Consider the following 17926-nt stretch of genomic DNA (forward strand, 5'->3'; position numbering starts at 1 on the left):
TCTCTTGATCACAGGCTTCACTTTTGTCCTCACCCAAACTGTTAGAAAAATCTGTGCTCATAGGTGTTGGAGCAGGATTATAATTCTTCATATTACATTTCTCCGACAGCTGTTCAATTTTTATTTTTTGACTGAGAACATAACACCTTTCTCAGTTTTTTGTATCTCCACACCAAGGTAATTTTGTATTTCTCCCAAATTTTTTAATTCAAACTGCTTCTCTAACTTATTAGCAAATTCTTTTAACTGTGATACATCCTTCGCAATGAATCAAAGATCATCCACAAATGCTAATATATTGCTTTATATTGGACCTCATTATTGGGTAGTACTTTCTTTTTGTATACCCATTTACATCCTATGGCTTTGCAACCCTGTCGCAAAGTCATAGATGTGAACACTTTATGTTCATCCATGGATTTCATTTCTTTGTCCATGGTTTCTTTCCACTTTACTTGTTCAATTTTAGATAACACCAATACTTCTTTATAGTTCCTTGGCTCATACCACACATTACACATTTACTTTACTAGCAGAATACCTGTGAGGTGGAATCCCCTTGTTCCATCGCTCTGACCTGCGTGGCATTGACTTCTGCTGTGTTTCAACCCTCTCTTGCTTCATATCTTTTTCAGCCACCAGGAATGCCAGATAGCATAACTTCCCTCATTCTCAGATAATAGTATCCTGGGTTGTATTTGCTCATATTTGTGTTTTGACTCTTTTGCAGACATGAAAATCATAATTTTTTCATAGTCATCTATTTTTAGTAAATAGTAAATTTAATTTGTGTTATAACTGCTTGTGTAATTCAGCCACACTATGTAGATGGTTTTTCTCTGAAGAGCATTATTATTTTTGCAGTGGAAACTTTTTAAATAAGTTTAGGAACTGTAACTAACAGTTTACAGTGCAATGTATTTCACTGAATATCTATTCACAATTTCCTGTTTTTAAGAACTATACTGTGGGAAAGGTGATATTATTATGTGTGGTTGCTATTATTTGTGCTGCAATTTCCAGTATCTGCAGTATGAAACTGCTTCTTTCAATAAATGATTTAGATCTAGTTATGTCTAAAATAAATCCAACAGACAACCTAGAAAAAGTAAACAGATTAAATACATTTGCATAGCTCTAGCTAAAGTACAAGAAGATCTGGATCTAAGTCAAATTACAGTTTAATGTTTCCTGCTAATTTATTTCTGTCTCACCCTAGACTTCGGTTGTTAAAAAATGAAGGTATTTCCTTACGAGAAGAAAAATATATAGAAATGTGGGATTCTATAGGGAAAGGCAATTGAGGAGATGTGTATATAAAATCATGTAAACATAAAGAGATTTTTCCCCTCTCTCAAATTACCACTGTATGTTAACAATATAATGTTCACATAATTGTTCATGGTATTTTTTTCTTTTCTTGCACTGAGAGTCTGATACTATGCTCACTGAAAATATATTTCCATAGTAATACCAGAACTTAAAAGCAAGTGATTATCCAAAAAGTGTCCAAAATAAATGTGTGTGATCTCAAAGAATAACCATGGGTTTACTGATAAGCAATATTGCAACATATAAATGTTGCTTCTCTAGTTGCTACAAATTAATTTTCAGTTTTGTTGGTAATTAAAATAATTACAGAATCAATTTAATGGCAAGGAAGTGGTATCCAATATCAATTTAATGTTCATTATACAAAATATGTACTTTCTGAAAAATAACTGAAATATTCAAGTCACATAATCGTGGTTGCTTTTTCTTTGAAGGTGGCATTTCTAAAAATGTAAAAGAGATAATTCTTTAAGACAGTTCTGCTAGCAGAAGTGATAATTACAGTTATGGGTAAAGCATGTTGATTATTGGATATATAATTTGTGAGAGTATGGATGTCTGAACAGAAGTACATGTTCCTACTTGTTGCAAAAATAAGTGCACAGTTAATTCTGCTTGAATGTAGAATTTGTAACACGTGTGTCAGCACTGGAGTGAATACAGCTTGAAATGCAGTTTATTTGAGACGACACTGAATCCTGACAACGTGGTTATGAATGCTGTCAAATAAAAGTTGTTTCAATTGTGTACATTCTAGTTCCAGTTGGGAGTGTTCTATCAATAAGAGAAACAAATAGTGGGCAGAATTGGATAAATAAGGAATCTGAATAAATATTGGTAAACTAAAACCTTCCCAACAAAGTCAGTGATAAGATCAAGATGATTTTACACATCCCTTTGCTTTTGATCTTTGTGCTATGCTTAGAAACCATATTAATATGAATATTATTTTTAGAAGTGTTAATGTTTAATTTGATGAAAGAAACAATTGATGACATGAGTTACACAGTTTTAATCTACTTTTGTATTTTATTTATACTTGTACAAATAGACCTGAATTTTAAACAGGGGAAAGAAACTTGTTCTCAAAGCCTTATTACTAACCATTTCCTGTAATTGGAGTTTATTATTTATATCAATCTAATTTATATTAGAAATTAATTCACCATTTTCATGAATGCTTAGCATAGGATATCTATAAGGATATCCTGGTGACAGAATTTGTGTATTTGTTATAAATAAAGGTCTGCTTACCTGTTACGTTTTAGCATCTTGTTTTACACGTTTTATGTTTAGAAATACACACATATACACACATATATGTACATACATACACATATACACATATACACATACACACATACATACACACACATACATACATACATACATACATACATACATACATAAGCCTATAATTTAAAAACAAGTATTGAAAGTGTATGAATGTTTCAAGCACTATCCTTTGTCTAAATTAAGTTAATCTAATGTTACGGTACTCCTTTACAAAGCTATTAAATCAAATTTAATAGGCAAACAAATATTTTATAGTTATTTATCAATGAACCAGAAATGAAATATATAGACAATTTGTTCTGTCCCCGTCCCACACACGCACCCCCACAGACGGCCCGGAGTTAATTAAGCCACACGACAAAGTCTTTGAAGATAAAGCTGGCAGCAACCCAGTGGCTAGCTGCCAATTCAGACTTTACTCACACAAAACAAAGATTAGACTGCAAGCATTCCGATAAAGCAGGCAAAGATTCAGCAATACAAGGATTAGTCCAAATGCAGTCCGACAAGGCAGGCAGAAGTCCAGTAACACAGAGATCATGGATTATTTCTAGTTTTTGCTCGTCACAAACTGAACTGGCCACCACACCCACATTTATACCCTGTGGGGTGTGGTCCAGTGACTCAGCTAATCTCTGGCACGCCTTCCCCTCTGCGCCACTGTCGAGGATCCAGCCAGCACTTATCTCCTTCGTCGCTGTCCCCCTGTGGCTGTGGGGACGTGCTTGGCTCTGGGTCTATCTCTTGGCCTTCGGTGTCCTCCGGAGGCATTGCCAGAAAGGAGGGTCCTGGAGAGGGAAGCCTTACCAACTTCTCACCCTCACTCTCAGATCTGCATCTGTCGATAGCCCAGGCTCAGGCAATGAAGCCACAACACAATTAAAGGTTTTAATATAAGTAAGCTGTTTCACAATGATCACTGTAATAAGTTATTTTTGATAACGGCTGATTCACATTTGATCATGTAATCTTGTTCCATTTGAAGGCAAAACCATCAATTTTTTTCAGTATTGTTCAGAAAATCTTTGATACACAAATTCAAAGAAACTTTGCATACATTCAACAGCATTCAATCAATATTAAGAGCTAGCTTAATTAAGTATGTCAATTTGATGATCAGCTTAATTATCAAGTAATGATAATGAATTTTCCATTTAAAAAACACAGAAAATATAAATAAGAGTTTGCATTAATTATTTGTGTATCATTGAATAATTTTGTTATCTAGTGCAATTAGTTGATCGTGCATGAACCTGATATATAAATATTTTGTGTAATTAATTCTGTCGTTTATGAATTCACATGGAATTCATCTGTATCTATATTTGGCTAACTAATAATGTACCGTATTTTTTAGAGTATAAGATGCAACTTTTTTCCCCCTAAAAGGGGGTGAAAATTTAGGTGCGTCTTATACCTGAATGTAGCCCCGCCCACCCACTGGCCCCCACCCTTTGACCTCTGCCTCCCAGCAATTTACCTCCTTGCAGCAAGCAGCAAGAAGAAATAGCCCATTTCAGCTTCAGCACAGCCTAATTAGCACAAGTTGATTCTCTGTTGGATCGGCCTCCCGACTCTCAGTTATTTTGCCCGGGCCTCTGCTGCTTGCTACAAGGAGGTAAATTGCTGGGAGCAGATTTTTTTTTCTTGTGCTAATCAAGCTATGCTGAAAACGAAAATGAAAGTAAAGCAGGCTATTTGCTGTTTGCTGCAATGAGGCAAAATTTCTGGCAGACAGAGGCAGATTTATTTTTCTTGTTTTCCTCACCAAAAAAGGTAGGTGCGTCTTATAGTCCGGGGCATCTTATACTCCGAAAAATACAATATGTGAAGATTAAACTTTTTAATTTGAATTGACTTGTTTTAAAACTGACGTTTTTATGTACCCTAGGCAGCAGGAGCAATCCGTCCTCTTGTCTCCACAGTTATTGCTTCCACTACAGAGGGATGTTTAGACCATTCACTAGATCGTGCCAAATACAGAGCAAGTGAAATGCCTCAGGCTTTCTTATTTGATAAAATCCATCAAGCATATCTTCAAGTAAGTATTCTGGTTTTTGCCCTCAGTATAATAGTAAGAACAACTGAATTAGTTGTTTAGTATTAAATGCCATTCTCACCTGAAAGCTCCAAATGAGTTATTCTTTTAAAGAAGAAGTTGTAGTGTTTCTTTTCCTTGGCTAGGGATTTGGCTTGTGCTTGAATATAGGTAGATCTCAGGATAGGCAGCCTCCTTCTCCTGCTACAAGAGCAGACTACTATTTCCCAAGGATATGTCTACCTGTTACCACCTGTGTGTCATTATCCATCTATAACTGAGGTAGCTGGAAGATGAAGGTTCTCTCTGGAAGTGTCATTTTTATTGCTTGCGTACTTCCAAATGCTATACATAGGAAATTTAGAATGAATGAAACTAGTGGGAATGGAACTAGAAATTACATTGGCAAAGTTAATTCTGCTTGTTTCTTATGGAAGGTCCCCTTCTATCCACTTTCTGACCTGGTTTTTTTGTCCCTCTATTTTCTTTTGGCTGAGAGGGAGGCAGGATTCCTGCTTTCTGCAGACCTGATTTTCATGATTGCTTTTCATCCTGCTCAAACCTATGTCAGAGTGCGCACAATGCGACTATTTTAAGACAACCTAGGGGCAAAATACAGTAAAAGGATGTTTGTCTTTCAAACAGTGATTTATCTACAAAGAATATACATACACATATTAGACAAAGTCAGGCAATCAATCATCAACTATAGGAAGGAAGCACACATGGAGAGAGAGACCCTCACCCGGCCTCTCTTATATAGACAGCCTCTTAAAGTGATAACTCTGCTGATTCATTCTCATTGCATCATCATTTCAGTTTACAGCCTTACAGCAGCTGGTCACCTATTAAATCATCATTACCCTGACAGTATATATTGCTCATATAGATAGTTCATGGTAAATGATTTGTGCCTGAACTTTTTAAATTTGTCTTAGTGAATATAATATTATTTTAATAATATGCTCATAAATTAAACAGGTCTTCCTCACTCACTTCAAAACAAGAGCTCAATTCCAAAGACTGGAGAGAAAAACTGGATGAACTTATATACAATATATTGATATGCCATAGAGAGAAGAAGGAATGATGGCTCCTTCTCTAATGGACTGATTAGAACTGTATTAATTCCAGATATATTACTTTCTCAACTAGAAAAGATAACAGACTTTGAATTTCCAACCCATTTCTATACAAATTGATTAAATTTACAAGTTTGGTAGTTGGCATATCTGGGATCCATAGAAATCTTAAAATCATGGAAGGGTTAAAGAGAATTATTGCTAATTCTCTAGAATTAAGACCTGAGACAAAATGATCAATTCCATGATAAAAAAATAATTGCAAAATTACAATCAAAACTACTTAAAGTATGGGGGCAACTCAACAGAAATAATTAAAAAATAATTAACCTATCATTGGATGATGAGTAGAGGAAATCTTTATTAAACAACACAGAAGGATGCCTTCAGGAACACTTCTCATTGCCAATTGATTTTAAAGTAAGATAATGGATGCTCACAGATTCAGAGCAAGAGGGAATTCCTCACAGAGACTCTTCCCTATAATTTTTAATTTCTAAAGTCTAGTACAAGGTATCATCTTTTACAGCTTCCAAGACAAGCTACTTAACTGAAACACAATGGATAAATTATAATTTATCCATATCTTTCTTTATAAGTACTTCAGTTATGAAAAGACTTTCATTTAGTGCATACACTTGCAAAAACTAAAAGTCAAGTATTATTTGTTATTTTTAAGTGAACATTACATTTATATGTATATTTTATGGGAGATTCCTATTAGCTATATTAAATGTATAGGTTAATGAAAAAGTTTTTATAGAAGGCTAAAACGCGTTTGAATATTGGCCAAATTGACGTTAGCATTAGGTTAGGGTTAGGGCTTGTGTGTGCACGCGCATGCACACACACACACACACACACACACACACACACACACACCAGTGGTGGGTTGCTCCCGGTTCTGTCCGGTTCAATAGAACTGGTAGTAAAACCGGCAGAAGGCTCCGCCCACCTGCCATGACATCATCATGAGTGATCTGCGATTTTTACTCTTGCCAACTCAGATTTTGACCCTCAAAATCCAAGCATGCACAAGTCAGCTGGGAGTTCTTTCAGCCAGCTCCCAGAGACCAGAGGGAATGTGCTCAGCAGGTGGCAACAGCTTGCAACCTTCCCTGCAGACTTCGTCATTGATCTCTTGCCATTGGAGAAATCAGTAGAGAAGATTGCAAATAGAATTATGTGATCATCATCTTTAATATTTCAAGTATGTTTAGATTCATATAGCAGTTCTCATCTCTGTATTCTGTTATAATGATAACTATTATAATCCTGAGGTATTACTTGGCAAATGGTGGTAAATGCAATCAGGTTGCTAAGAATCCAGTTTGCAATCATCTGACTATGCAGGGGAAGTTGTGTGGCATTTTGCTATGGTCAGAAGTGCATTATAGGTGTTGTAACTTTATTTATTTATTTATTTTTCATATTTGTATACCGCCCTACTCCCGAAGGACTCAGGGCGGTGAACAGCCAAAAATAAAATACAAAGACATACAAAAGTTAAAAACTATTAAAAACAGATTAAATAATTTAGGCTCAAAAAATTAAAACATCCAATTTATCTAAAAAAACATTTAAAACCCAATTTAAAAGCCAATTTAGAAGGGAGAGTTAGGCCAGACCAGCCTGTTGGAATAAAAACGTTTTTAGGGCGTGGCGGAAGATGCGTATGGATCCTCTGTATCTCTGGGGGGAGCTCGTTCCAGATGGCAGGTGCCCCCACAGAGAAGGCTCTCCCCCTGGGGGCCGCCAGTCGACATTGTTTGGCCGACGGCACCCTGAGGAGTCCCTCTCTATGGGAGCGAAGTGGTCGGTGAGAGGCTACTGGTGGCAGAAGGCGGTCTCGTAAGTACCCTGGTCCTGAGCCATGGAGCGCTCTAAAGGTGGTAACCAAAACCTTGAAGTGCACCCGGAAGAACACTGGGAGCAAGTGCAGCTCGCGCAGGAGGGGGGGTCACATGGGAGCACCACATCGCTCCCGTCACCCCCGCGCGGCCGCATTCTGGACCAATTGGAGCCTCCGGGTGCTCCTCAAGGGGAGCCCCATGTAGAGAGCATTGCAATAATCCAGGCGTGAGGTGACAAGGGCGTGAGTGACCGTGCGTAACGAGTCCCAATCCAGAAAGGGACGCAACTGGCGAATCAGGCGAACCTGATAAAAAGTCCTCCTGGCCACGGCCGCCATATGCTCTTCTAAAGACAGCCGCAAGTCCAGGAGGATGCCCAAGTTGTGAACCCCATCTGTGGGGGCCAACGACTCACCCCCAATAGTCAGAGATGGCGCCAACTGACTATATCGGGACGTCGGAAACCACAGCCACTCGGTCTTGGATGGGTTGAGCCTGAGTCTGTTCCTCCCCATCCAGATCCGTACGGCCTCCAGGCACCAGGACATCACCTCGAGGGCATCATTGGGATGGTCTGGGGTGGAGATGTACAGCTGGGTGTCATCAGCGTACTGATGGTACTTCACCCCAAAACCATGGATGATCTCACCCAGCGGCTTCACATAAATGTTGAACAGAAGGGGCGAGAGGACCGATCCTTGCGGCACCCCACATACAAGGGGCCTCGGGGTCGACCTCTGCCCCCCTGTCAACACAGACTGGTCGGAGAGAAAGGAGGAGAACCACTGTAAAACAGTGCCCACCACCCCCAACCCTTCCAACCGGTGCAGCATGATACCATGGTCGATGGTATCAAAAGCCGCTGAGAGGTCTAATAGGACCAGGACAGAGGAGCAACCCCTGTCCCGAGCCCTCCAGAGATCATCAACCAATGCGACCAATGCCGTCTCTGTGCTGTACCTGGGCCTGAAGCCCGACTGGAACGGATCTAGATAAGTCGATTCATCCAGGTACTGAGGCAGCTGCCGTGCAACCACACTCTCAATAACCTTCGCAACAAAGCGAAGGTTGGAGACAGGACAATAATTTGCTAACCCAGCCGGGTCCAGGGAGAGCTTCTTGAGGAGGGGCCTCACCACCGCCTCTTTCAAGACGGCGGGAAAGACACCCTCACTCAAAGAAGCATTTATAATCTCCTGGAGCCAGCCTCGCGTCACCTCCCGGGAGGCCAGTACCAACCAGGAGGGACACGGGTCCAATAAATATGTGGCCGCACTCAGTCTGCTCAGTATCCTGTCCACGCTTTCGGGAGTCACAGGATCAAACTCTTCCCATATAATATTCTCAGGACCTGCCCCTGTCATCTCCCCTGGATCTACCCAGTCAGAGTCCAGCTGTTCCCGAATCTGAGCGATTTTGTCATACAGATATTGTACAAAATCCTCAGCTCTACCCTCCAAGGGGTCCTCCCTTGCCCCCTGGTGGAGCAGAGAGCGGGTCACCCTAAACAGGGCGGCTGGGCGATTATCTGATGACGCAATAAGAGCAGAAAAGTAGTTACTCTTCTCTACTTTTATCGCCAGTAGGTAATTCTTAATATGAGATCTTACCAGTGTCCGGTCGGATTCTGAACGACTAGCCCTCCAACTGCTCTCTAGGCGTCTTTTCCGGCGCTTCATCTCCCTCAGCTCCTCAGTATACCAAGGAGCCAGGTGAGACCGGTGCCGGGTCAGAGGCCGCAAAGGCATGACTTGGTCCAAAGCCCCAGCAGCCGCCCTATCCCAGGCGGCTACTAAGTCCTCAGCCGAGTCGTGTGCCAGAACCTGAGGAAATGGCCCAAGCTCCATCTGGAACCTATCAGGATCCATCAGGCGCCTGGGGCGGAACCACCTGGTCGGTTCCGCCTCCCTGCGGCGGGGTGTGGTGGTTCGGAAGTCCAGGCGAGGAACCATGACAAGGGTTCAATCGCTATATCCCCTATCTCAAGATCACTCAACCACTGTCCAGAGACAAAAACCAGGTCCAGTGTGTGTCCCCCCATGTGAGTAGGGCCATAAATTAACTGGGTCAGGTCCATAGCCGTCATGGAAGCCATGAACTCCCGAGCCATCTCAGACGTCTCGCCAACTGATGGCAGGTTAAAATCCCCCATGACCATAAACCTGGGGGTGTCAACCGCCACCGCGGCTATAACGTCAAGCAGCTCGTGCAGGGCTGCTGCCACATGGCAGGGAGCCAGGTATGTGACTAGCAAGCCCAACTGCACCCTATGACCCCACTTCACAAGGAGGGACTCACATCCAGCTGTCTGAGGAACAGTGGCCTCCCTCGGTCCAAGACCCTCGTTAATAACAACCGCCACCCCTCCGCCCCTCCCCTGTGACCTTGGCTGATGGAATGCACGGAAACTGGGTGGGCACATATCAACAAGGGGAGCTCCCCCCTCTTGGCCCAACCAGGTCTCCGTAATACCCGCCAGGTCCGCACCCCCCTCCTGAATAAGGTCATAAATGAGGGGGGCTTTATTTACCACGGACCTGGCGTTGCACAGCATCGGCCGAAGGCCTGGGGCCCGAGGTTCCGTACAACCTGGGGAACGAGAAGAGCTTTGGGGGCCGGAGCGTGCCACCGCTTGCAACCAGCGAGGACGCACTCCCTCAAGATGATGTGGCCCCCCCTGCTCCCGCCATATCTGCCCCTCCCACCTACAGTATCGATGTCATGGCCATCTGTATCATAAGCTCTAACCCCCTCCATGACCCCTAAGTTCGCACCTCCCATGCCACGCCCCTCGGCTGGCCCAGATACCCTCCCCCGCGGGTCTTCCCCCAAACCCACGCAACCTACCCCCCTCCCAGAATCCCTTAAAATCTTATTAAAAAATTTCCCTAAAAAACCCCATAACCCTCTTTTTGCTGCATGCCATCTCTCCGGACTCCAAAGTCTGTCATCGAGATAGGCCCTCGATAAAGCAGAGGGCCAGACCTGTGAGAGGGGGGCATCTCGCAGTTTGAGGAGTTCTCCCAATGAGTACATTTTGTAGCTAGATAGTCCATAGCTGGTAGGCATGTCCTAGCTATCCAGGGTCCCGTGGAGAGAGTATCAATCAGAGGTACAAGTCATTTTAGTCTCACTGACCTCTCACATCAGCGGTAGAAAACTTAAGCCATTTTGAACTCAGATGTAAACATCGGTCACCCTCTCACGGCAACCAGATATAAGGGAGAAAAACAGCAGCTTTAGTCCGGTTCTTTCAATGTTGTACCTAGGCACAGATGGAATAGCCAATCCTTGAGTTCAGAGACACGGATAGTCTGTGGGAAATATGTAGTAGGCGAATCCAGGGAGACTCAGATGACATAAAAGTAGGGAAACTCTCATCCTGACATACAGGAAACAACAAACCTGGATAGCACATGATCACAAAAGGCCGAATATCTGGCCACAAGAGGGGCACGCGAGATAAAAATACAGGAGGGGGGGAGATGGAATAAGGCAGTCACTTTGCAGAAGCAAAGCCCCCATCATAGACACAACAATCCCCTTCCCATCTCCTTAGCCACCTTCAGGTCTTTCATGCATAAAGGTTTAACCCCCCCCCATAGAAAAAAGGAGGGGGGAGGCCTCTGGGAGGCGGTCCAGGGCTGGCCCGACAATGAAAGGGTCAGCATCCCTCCGTCGCCCAGGAGTTTCCGCTGAAAATAGTCAGGCAGGTCCCTGCTCTCCCGCTTGTGGCCTCTTTGGTCTCCGCCGCTCCCACTACCGCCGCCGGTAACCGCCATTTTGGGCGCCGTCATCACTGCCGCCATCACCATCGGCCTCCGTGCCGACTCCGCCCACCGCTGGCCTCTGCAGGCAACTCCTGCCATTGCCAGGGTCCAACAGAGTGCCAGGGTGCCAGATGGCCACCGCAGCTGCGCACCACCATCCCTCCGGCAGCCTCCGACGAATGCAGGGTCGGCTGTCACGGAGCTCCAGGCCTGTCTCGCCGTCTTACACCCCACCAGCACCGCCCGTCTCAGTTCAAGCTGTTCCAGAGAGCCAAGCCATAAACTGCTCTCCCAAAAGGTCTTCCAGAGCTGAAAATGCTCCCATCGGATCGGCGAATCAGCCCTCTCACCACACCATGGGCCATAGGTGGACAGTTGGCCCTAAGGACCCCCTAACCGCCAGGACATCACCCCCGCAAAACCGGAGCTCCATCGGGAGTCGCCATCTTGGGCATGCGCAAAAGATCTTCAGTGTTGAGTTCACTCAACTTTGAGTGGTCATTAAGCAATCAGTCATTAAGTTGCATTTGTATCCTGATACTTTGAGACATTATATTAATAAATATTTGATTGAAGCACAGTGGAGCAAAAAGAGGTTGGATTTCAAAGTTATAGCTCACCAATTAAAATTGTTATCATTATAATAGGGAACATTTAAGTATACACACACAGAGATAAAAACTGCTGTATGATTCTAAAAAATATTTGAAATACCACAGAATTTACCTTTTTCCCAGGAGGGGGGAAGGTATTGTATTTGTAGCAACATTTTTAGAAGATTACATACATAGAGAAATACAATCTCTTTTGTTGAAGTTCTGTATATCCTTTGAAGATCCCATGCCATATTTTAAATGACATATTTTATTTTTAAAATATTCTATAATTTGTTCTTTTTGTTTTCTACAGTGTAGTGACTATGATCTGGATTATGGAACAGAATGTTTGCATCTAGCTCTAAAATATAGCAAAATAAATGCTAAACTTATTGAAGGACCGCCTGACCTATGGAAGGTAAGAGCATTGTTATTGCTGCTTATTAATAGTGAAACATTTTCTCATGATACGGAATTTTTTACAGAGTGTTAAAGGCTAGGTGTTAATAGTACTAATTATAATAAAAACATCTGGCCATCTTATTAAATTTAATACATTAATTATATTGATTAATAAATAATAATTATGGTTAATAAAATATTTCAGTTGAAGACCATCAGTAGTAACATTTAAACATCTTGAAAGAGAAAGCATAGAGGGGAGTGGAAAATATTCTGGTAATACCAAACATGGTAGGTAGAAAAGCTAATAGAACAACACTGTACAAGAGAATAACACAAAATATCACATAATGGATGGGGTTGGATCTTTATCCTTCTGTTTTGAGAGGTAACAGCAGAAAAGTTTTCTTTATATTTTAATCTATGCAATTAAATCGTCTCCTAGTCTCACTACTTGAATATTGCTACTGTGGCTGCAGTAGAGAAGTAATTACAGACTTTTTTTTTTCTGATGATGATTGGGACAGTCCAACAAAACATGTAGCTTTGGCAACGGCATCAACATTTGGTGGCAAAAATAGGAAAATAATCAAGTGCTTATCTTGTCCCTTTATCATGCACTGTGCATGCCAGTTTTGACTGACATGAGGAAAAAGCAAGAATGGCAGGTGTACTTTTTCATTCTTGTTAAGGTGTTTAGGTTGAATATTATGTTGACAGAATTACTAACATGAACTTTTGAAGCCAGCAGTCCACGGACACTACTACCGTATATTAATTGTCCTATTTTATAAATTTCTATTGAATTTATTTTATTTGCCTTTCTATTAAAGAAAAAAAAATGTTGAACTGTTAGAATACCTAAACATTTGTAGATGATATTACCAGCACAGGCAAATTATGTCACTTCAGCTCCCCAACAGGGCAGACAAGCAATAACTAAATTCCATAGGTAAATTATATTCCAAAAGCAATTGAACTGGGGTTGTGTGGGATACATCTTGGCTTATATATAAACCTAAGGTCTTATGAAGCTTCAGTTGAATTTCCTAGGATTTTGTTCCATAGCCCAGAATGCACCCAATAATGCAGTCTTGAGGCTTGAAATTAATGTGTCAAGTATTAAGACCTAAGTCTGCTCCTCTGTTCTAATCTGAGAACTCAAGCGTAATCTTTAACAGTACTGGCCTGCTGCCTCTGCTTTGGTGAGATAGCAACCAAATCTCATTGGCATAGCATCTATATAGGGCATTCCTTCCACCTTTTAGCTTGCCTTTTTAACTCTGTTTTTATTATGTTCCTTCATTTTTCGCTCTGTTTTAATTTTGCTTTTAATTATGTCTCAAAGGTGTCCTTTTGGTGATGTCCTAAGACATGTTATGATCTCCCCATTATCACTAAATTTGAAATCATACTAATTAAATATAAATTTGTTACATTTTAAGAGTCACATACTAGGTGCCAGATACTTTTTTACCAAGTGATACTGTTGAACAATTAGATACCTTGTTTTATTGTCTTTATTGGTTTTACCTGCTGATAATAAATTGTTTTGTTAAATTACATTCCTTTTTTACTGCATAAACTGATCAAAGAATCTAATAAAGATATTTGGTTTGATAATATTGTGCATTGATTATAATTTTCAGATATATATATGTTACTGAATGAATTATAATTACTTTATTAATTGAAAATTATAATAAATAGTATAGTTAAATGAAAGACATACTTCCTTGCAAGGTGTCAAAATTAATGTTCAATAGATTTTAAATGCTGCAAAATCTATCTTAAATCTTTTAGAAAAATAAGATTAAGAAATTCTTGGAGGTGCTTACATATAATGTAAACAGTTGCTTTTGGACATAGTTCTGCTTCAGTGGTGGGTTGCCCCCGGTTCGCACCAGTTCTATAGAACCAGTAGTAAAACCGGCAGGAGGCTCCACCCACTGACCCCGACATCATCAAAATGCTTCTGCGCATGCGCAGAAGAGCCCATGTGTGTGCTCACCTCGTGCGCACGTACATGGCCCCATTGAGAACCAGTAGTAAAGGTAAGTAGAGCTCACCCCTGTTCTGCTTGCAATTATAGATTAATATATTGATTTCTCTAGAAAATCTTATTTATCCTTTAGGTAACTTACAAGTGGGATCTTTTTGCAGCTGATTGTTTAATCAAAGGTATGTGTTTTTCCTTCTTTCTGCAATTTACATATTATCTTCTAGGCGTTGGACACAGTCACCAATTCTTTTTGGTAACCTTGCAGTCCTTCTACCTGAAACTGCTTTACAAATAAGGTGGGAATTCCTGCATATAAAAGAACAGTAGTTAGAATAAAATATTTCTATAATTATATTTGGTAAGTCTAAAATTTTGATTAATATGTTACATTAGTGGAATTAGTAGTCAGTTAGTGTTGATAGCTGATAAGTAATATGATGTATATGTACATGTATATATGCTGCGTTTGTGAAGAGCAGAAACACTATTATAATTATTTATATCCCAAATAGCAAATATTTTGCTGTCATTTGGAGTGGTGCCATTTTAAATTTTTGAACAAAACAGAATTGTAGGTTTTTCTTTTCATTATTTCTCTATTATTAGTCATATTTCTCTGTGAATGTAACTATTTAATAGATTGGCAATCACCAGTTAATATTAAATTTGATGTTAATTTCAGAAATTTAGTGAACGAATAAACAAATAAATAAAAATTTCATTGCTGGTAGATTAAGTTCTTCCCATATAAGAGCAAATAGAAATTATGAAGAAAGCACTGAACTATTTATGAGAAATTGTTATGTATAAATTCAAAAAATTAAATGAAACAATTATGCTGGCTTCAGATTTCTGACCCATGTACCATCTAAGATATTTCTAAAATAATAATTAAATATTAAAAATTTAAATATTTTAAAATAATTTAAAAACTGAATCAACCAGACATTTTCATCACATATTCTACAATTTCAAATTAATTCTACATTAACTTGAACTATATATTATATATAGTTCTATATATGTATATAGAACTAAATATTAACTATATTATTGAAAAACATATATTAATTATTCATATGAAAATGATTGAATGATACATAATTAATTTCCTTTAAGAGTAGTCAGTGAGGTAAATTCTGTGTGTTTCTGGGATCAAATTATCCAGATTTGAATTTGCCAGAGAATTACGTAGTACATTAGGGTCATCATTCAACAGTGAAATGTTTAGTAACCAAAAATTGAATCTATTGATTGAACCATCTTAAATCTGGATCCAAACTGAATATTTATTGATAACAGATTAATCTCACATATATCATTACATTATTGATAATGTTTTCTTTCATAGACAAATTAAAAGGAGAATATGTATCTAATGCTTTTGCATAAGCAAAAATAATTGGCTGTTGTGATAGCTATGGAAAATAATCCAGTTGCAATTTATTTTGAAACTTTGGAATATAACAAGAAAAAGTGAGGAATATGTAGATATTTACTGTAGCATTCATTTGGCTTAATTATAAATGGGCCATAAATGGTATAGTGGATGGATGGATGAATGGATGGATGGATGGATGGATGGATGGATGGATGGATGATGGATGGATGGATGGATAGATGGATGCAAGTGGTTTCTAGGAAGAGTTGTTTTCTTATTTCAAATGGGTTTTTGTGTGTATGTTTTTTATTGTTGCCTAAGATTTCTACTGTATATGGTTGGCTATATATATTTGTTAAACAAATATTACAACTAAATACTAAACAGAACGCTTGCATAGATATTTTTATAGACATTTCAAATAATAGCTTATAATTTATCGTACTGATCTTTAAAGTAATTGATCAAGTCAACTGGAGATAGATGGCCTAAAATAATTTAGAACAAATTAATATATCACTTATTTTTAATTATTTGAGCTCTATTTGATACTTTGAATTACAAATGTAATCCTATCTATGCAAATATAGTTAATAAGTTTCAAATGCTTCAGGAAAAATTCAAGTTGATAAAGTGTTGATAAAGAATACATTCCATTCTATTAAACTGAACACTGATGTAGGTAAGAAAAACAAACAGTTTTATATATGATGATTTGGGGAGTTGGATAATGAAACATCTGCAAGCAAACAACCAATTTCAGAGAACTGAAAGGACTCCACACACACACACAAATAATAATTATGCATTTTTTTAGTTTTTGTATTTCTTTTAAAATGTAGATAGGAAAATAATAGAATACTGATTTAATAAAAATAAGTCTTATTGCACTTGAAATAAAGCAGGTAGCAACTTGCTGGATGTGCAGACAATGTGGCGCATGTCTCTCCTTTTTCTTATATTATTAGTCTGCAAATAGGGAAACCTCATCCTGCAGTTAGGATGACTCATTTATAAAAGTAGTTAGAACCTGGATAGCATAAAAACATCCTGAAAGAATCTCTTTAAGGATTTCTTGCCTAAGGCTAACTATATCTTTGAACCTCTAGTTGCAACATGTAAGCTTGAAGATTTCAGTCTGCCTTTAAGGTAGTCCCTAAAAATGTATGTTTAAAATTAGGAGAAGAATTAATATTTTTGGAACTCTGATCAAATTCTTATGATGATATGACCTCCTGAATTCCAGTTTCAGCACTAAGTCTTATGTTCACAGGGGAATTGCCAGCAGGCACTACATAACTTTGTATGTCCTGCTTCGACTTGTCACCTCCTCAGCATTTTTCTATGAAGTAAAATGATGATGCTTAAAATAAAAATGCTCCTTTTACATTAATGTTATCTGTAGTTGTTCTCTCCCTCCCTAGTTCCAGTTACTGTGTTTTAACTCAATAATCTAGAAGAAGATTATCCAAAGGTGCAGATAGCACCTTAATTAATAAAGTACCTATCAAAATGTATAAAAGGTATAACAGTTATTTTGATGCTAAAACCCTTGGGTGGTAGGAAGATTTTTTATTAGTAGTTATTCTTCACACATAGCATAATTCAGGATAATTATTGGACAGCCAGAAGAATTTCTATGTACAGAAACTTAAAAACAAATTGTAGTTGAATGATTGAATAAGTATAACATTGTGTGTTGAATAAAGCAACTCAATCCCTTGTTTTTATCTACAACTGGAAGCACACAAAAGAAAAACCAACAACTTTATTGTACCCTTTTAACTCATTTATATCTTATAAAGAACAGTTTTTTTTAAAAAAAGTCCATTACAAAGTACCTTATAAAATCTCTCTAATGTGGTGGAAGTGAATAACCAATTGAATTTAGTAAAATACAAAGCTGTCTTGTGAATATCCATGAGTAGCAACCAGTTTTATGAATGAAAGACAAAACAGTAATGCCCAGAACAGATATTATTTTGACTCCTGGAACTATTTTGTACAATTTATCATGAACAATTCATAATATATTCTCCTTATAAAAATTCAGAAGATTAGCCAAGATTTTAAGCTTGGAAATGTCATTAATATTAATGGTTGTCATAAACAACATTCTGTTTTCTATATACACTGTGATTTTATATAGGGAGACTAAAGGATCCTGGAAATGA

The 17926-nt window shown here is 39.0% G+C and overlaps 1 protein-coding gene across 2 annotated transcripts in view; it reads left to right on the forward strand.

The window, feature by feature from the left end:
* The window catches only part of CRPPA (CDP-L-ribitol pyrophosphorylase A), a 65948-nt gene that overhangs the window by 35317 nt on the left and 12705 nt on the right, over positions 1 to 17926 (forward strand). For both annotated transcript variants that reach the window (XM_034401836.3, XM_034401837.3), the window contains exons 3-5: positions 4520 to 4669; positions 12281 to 12385; positions 14505 to 14550. In XM_034401836.3, the coding sequence (XP_034257727.1) occupies positions 4520 to 4669; positions 12281 to 12385; positions 14505 to 14550 (301 nt within the window). The remainder of the gene's footprint in view (positions 1 to 4519; positions 4670 to 12280; positions 12386 to 14504; positions 14551 to 17926) is intronic.

This window comes from Pantherophis guttatus, chromosome 4 (assembly GCF_059756535.1).
Source record: "Pantherophis guttatus breed Tessera chromosome 4, ASM5975653v1, whole genome shotgun sequence".
NCBI lineage: Eukaryota > Metazoa > Chordata > Lepidosauria > Squamata > Colubridae > Pantherophis > Pantherophis guttatus.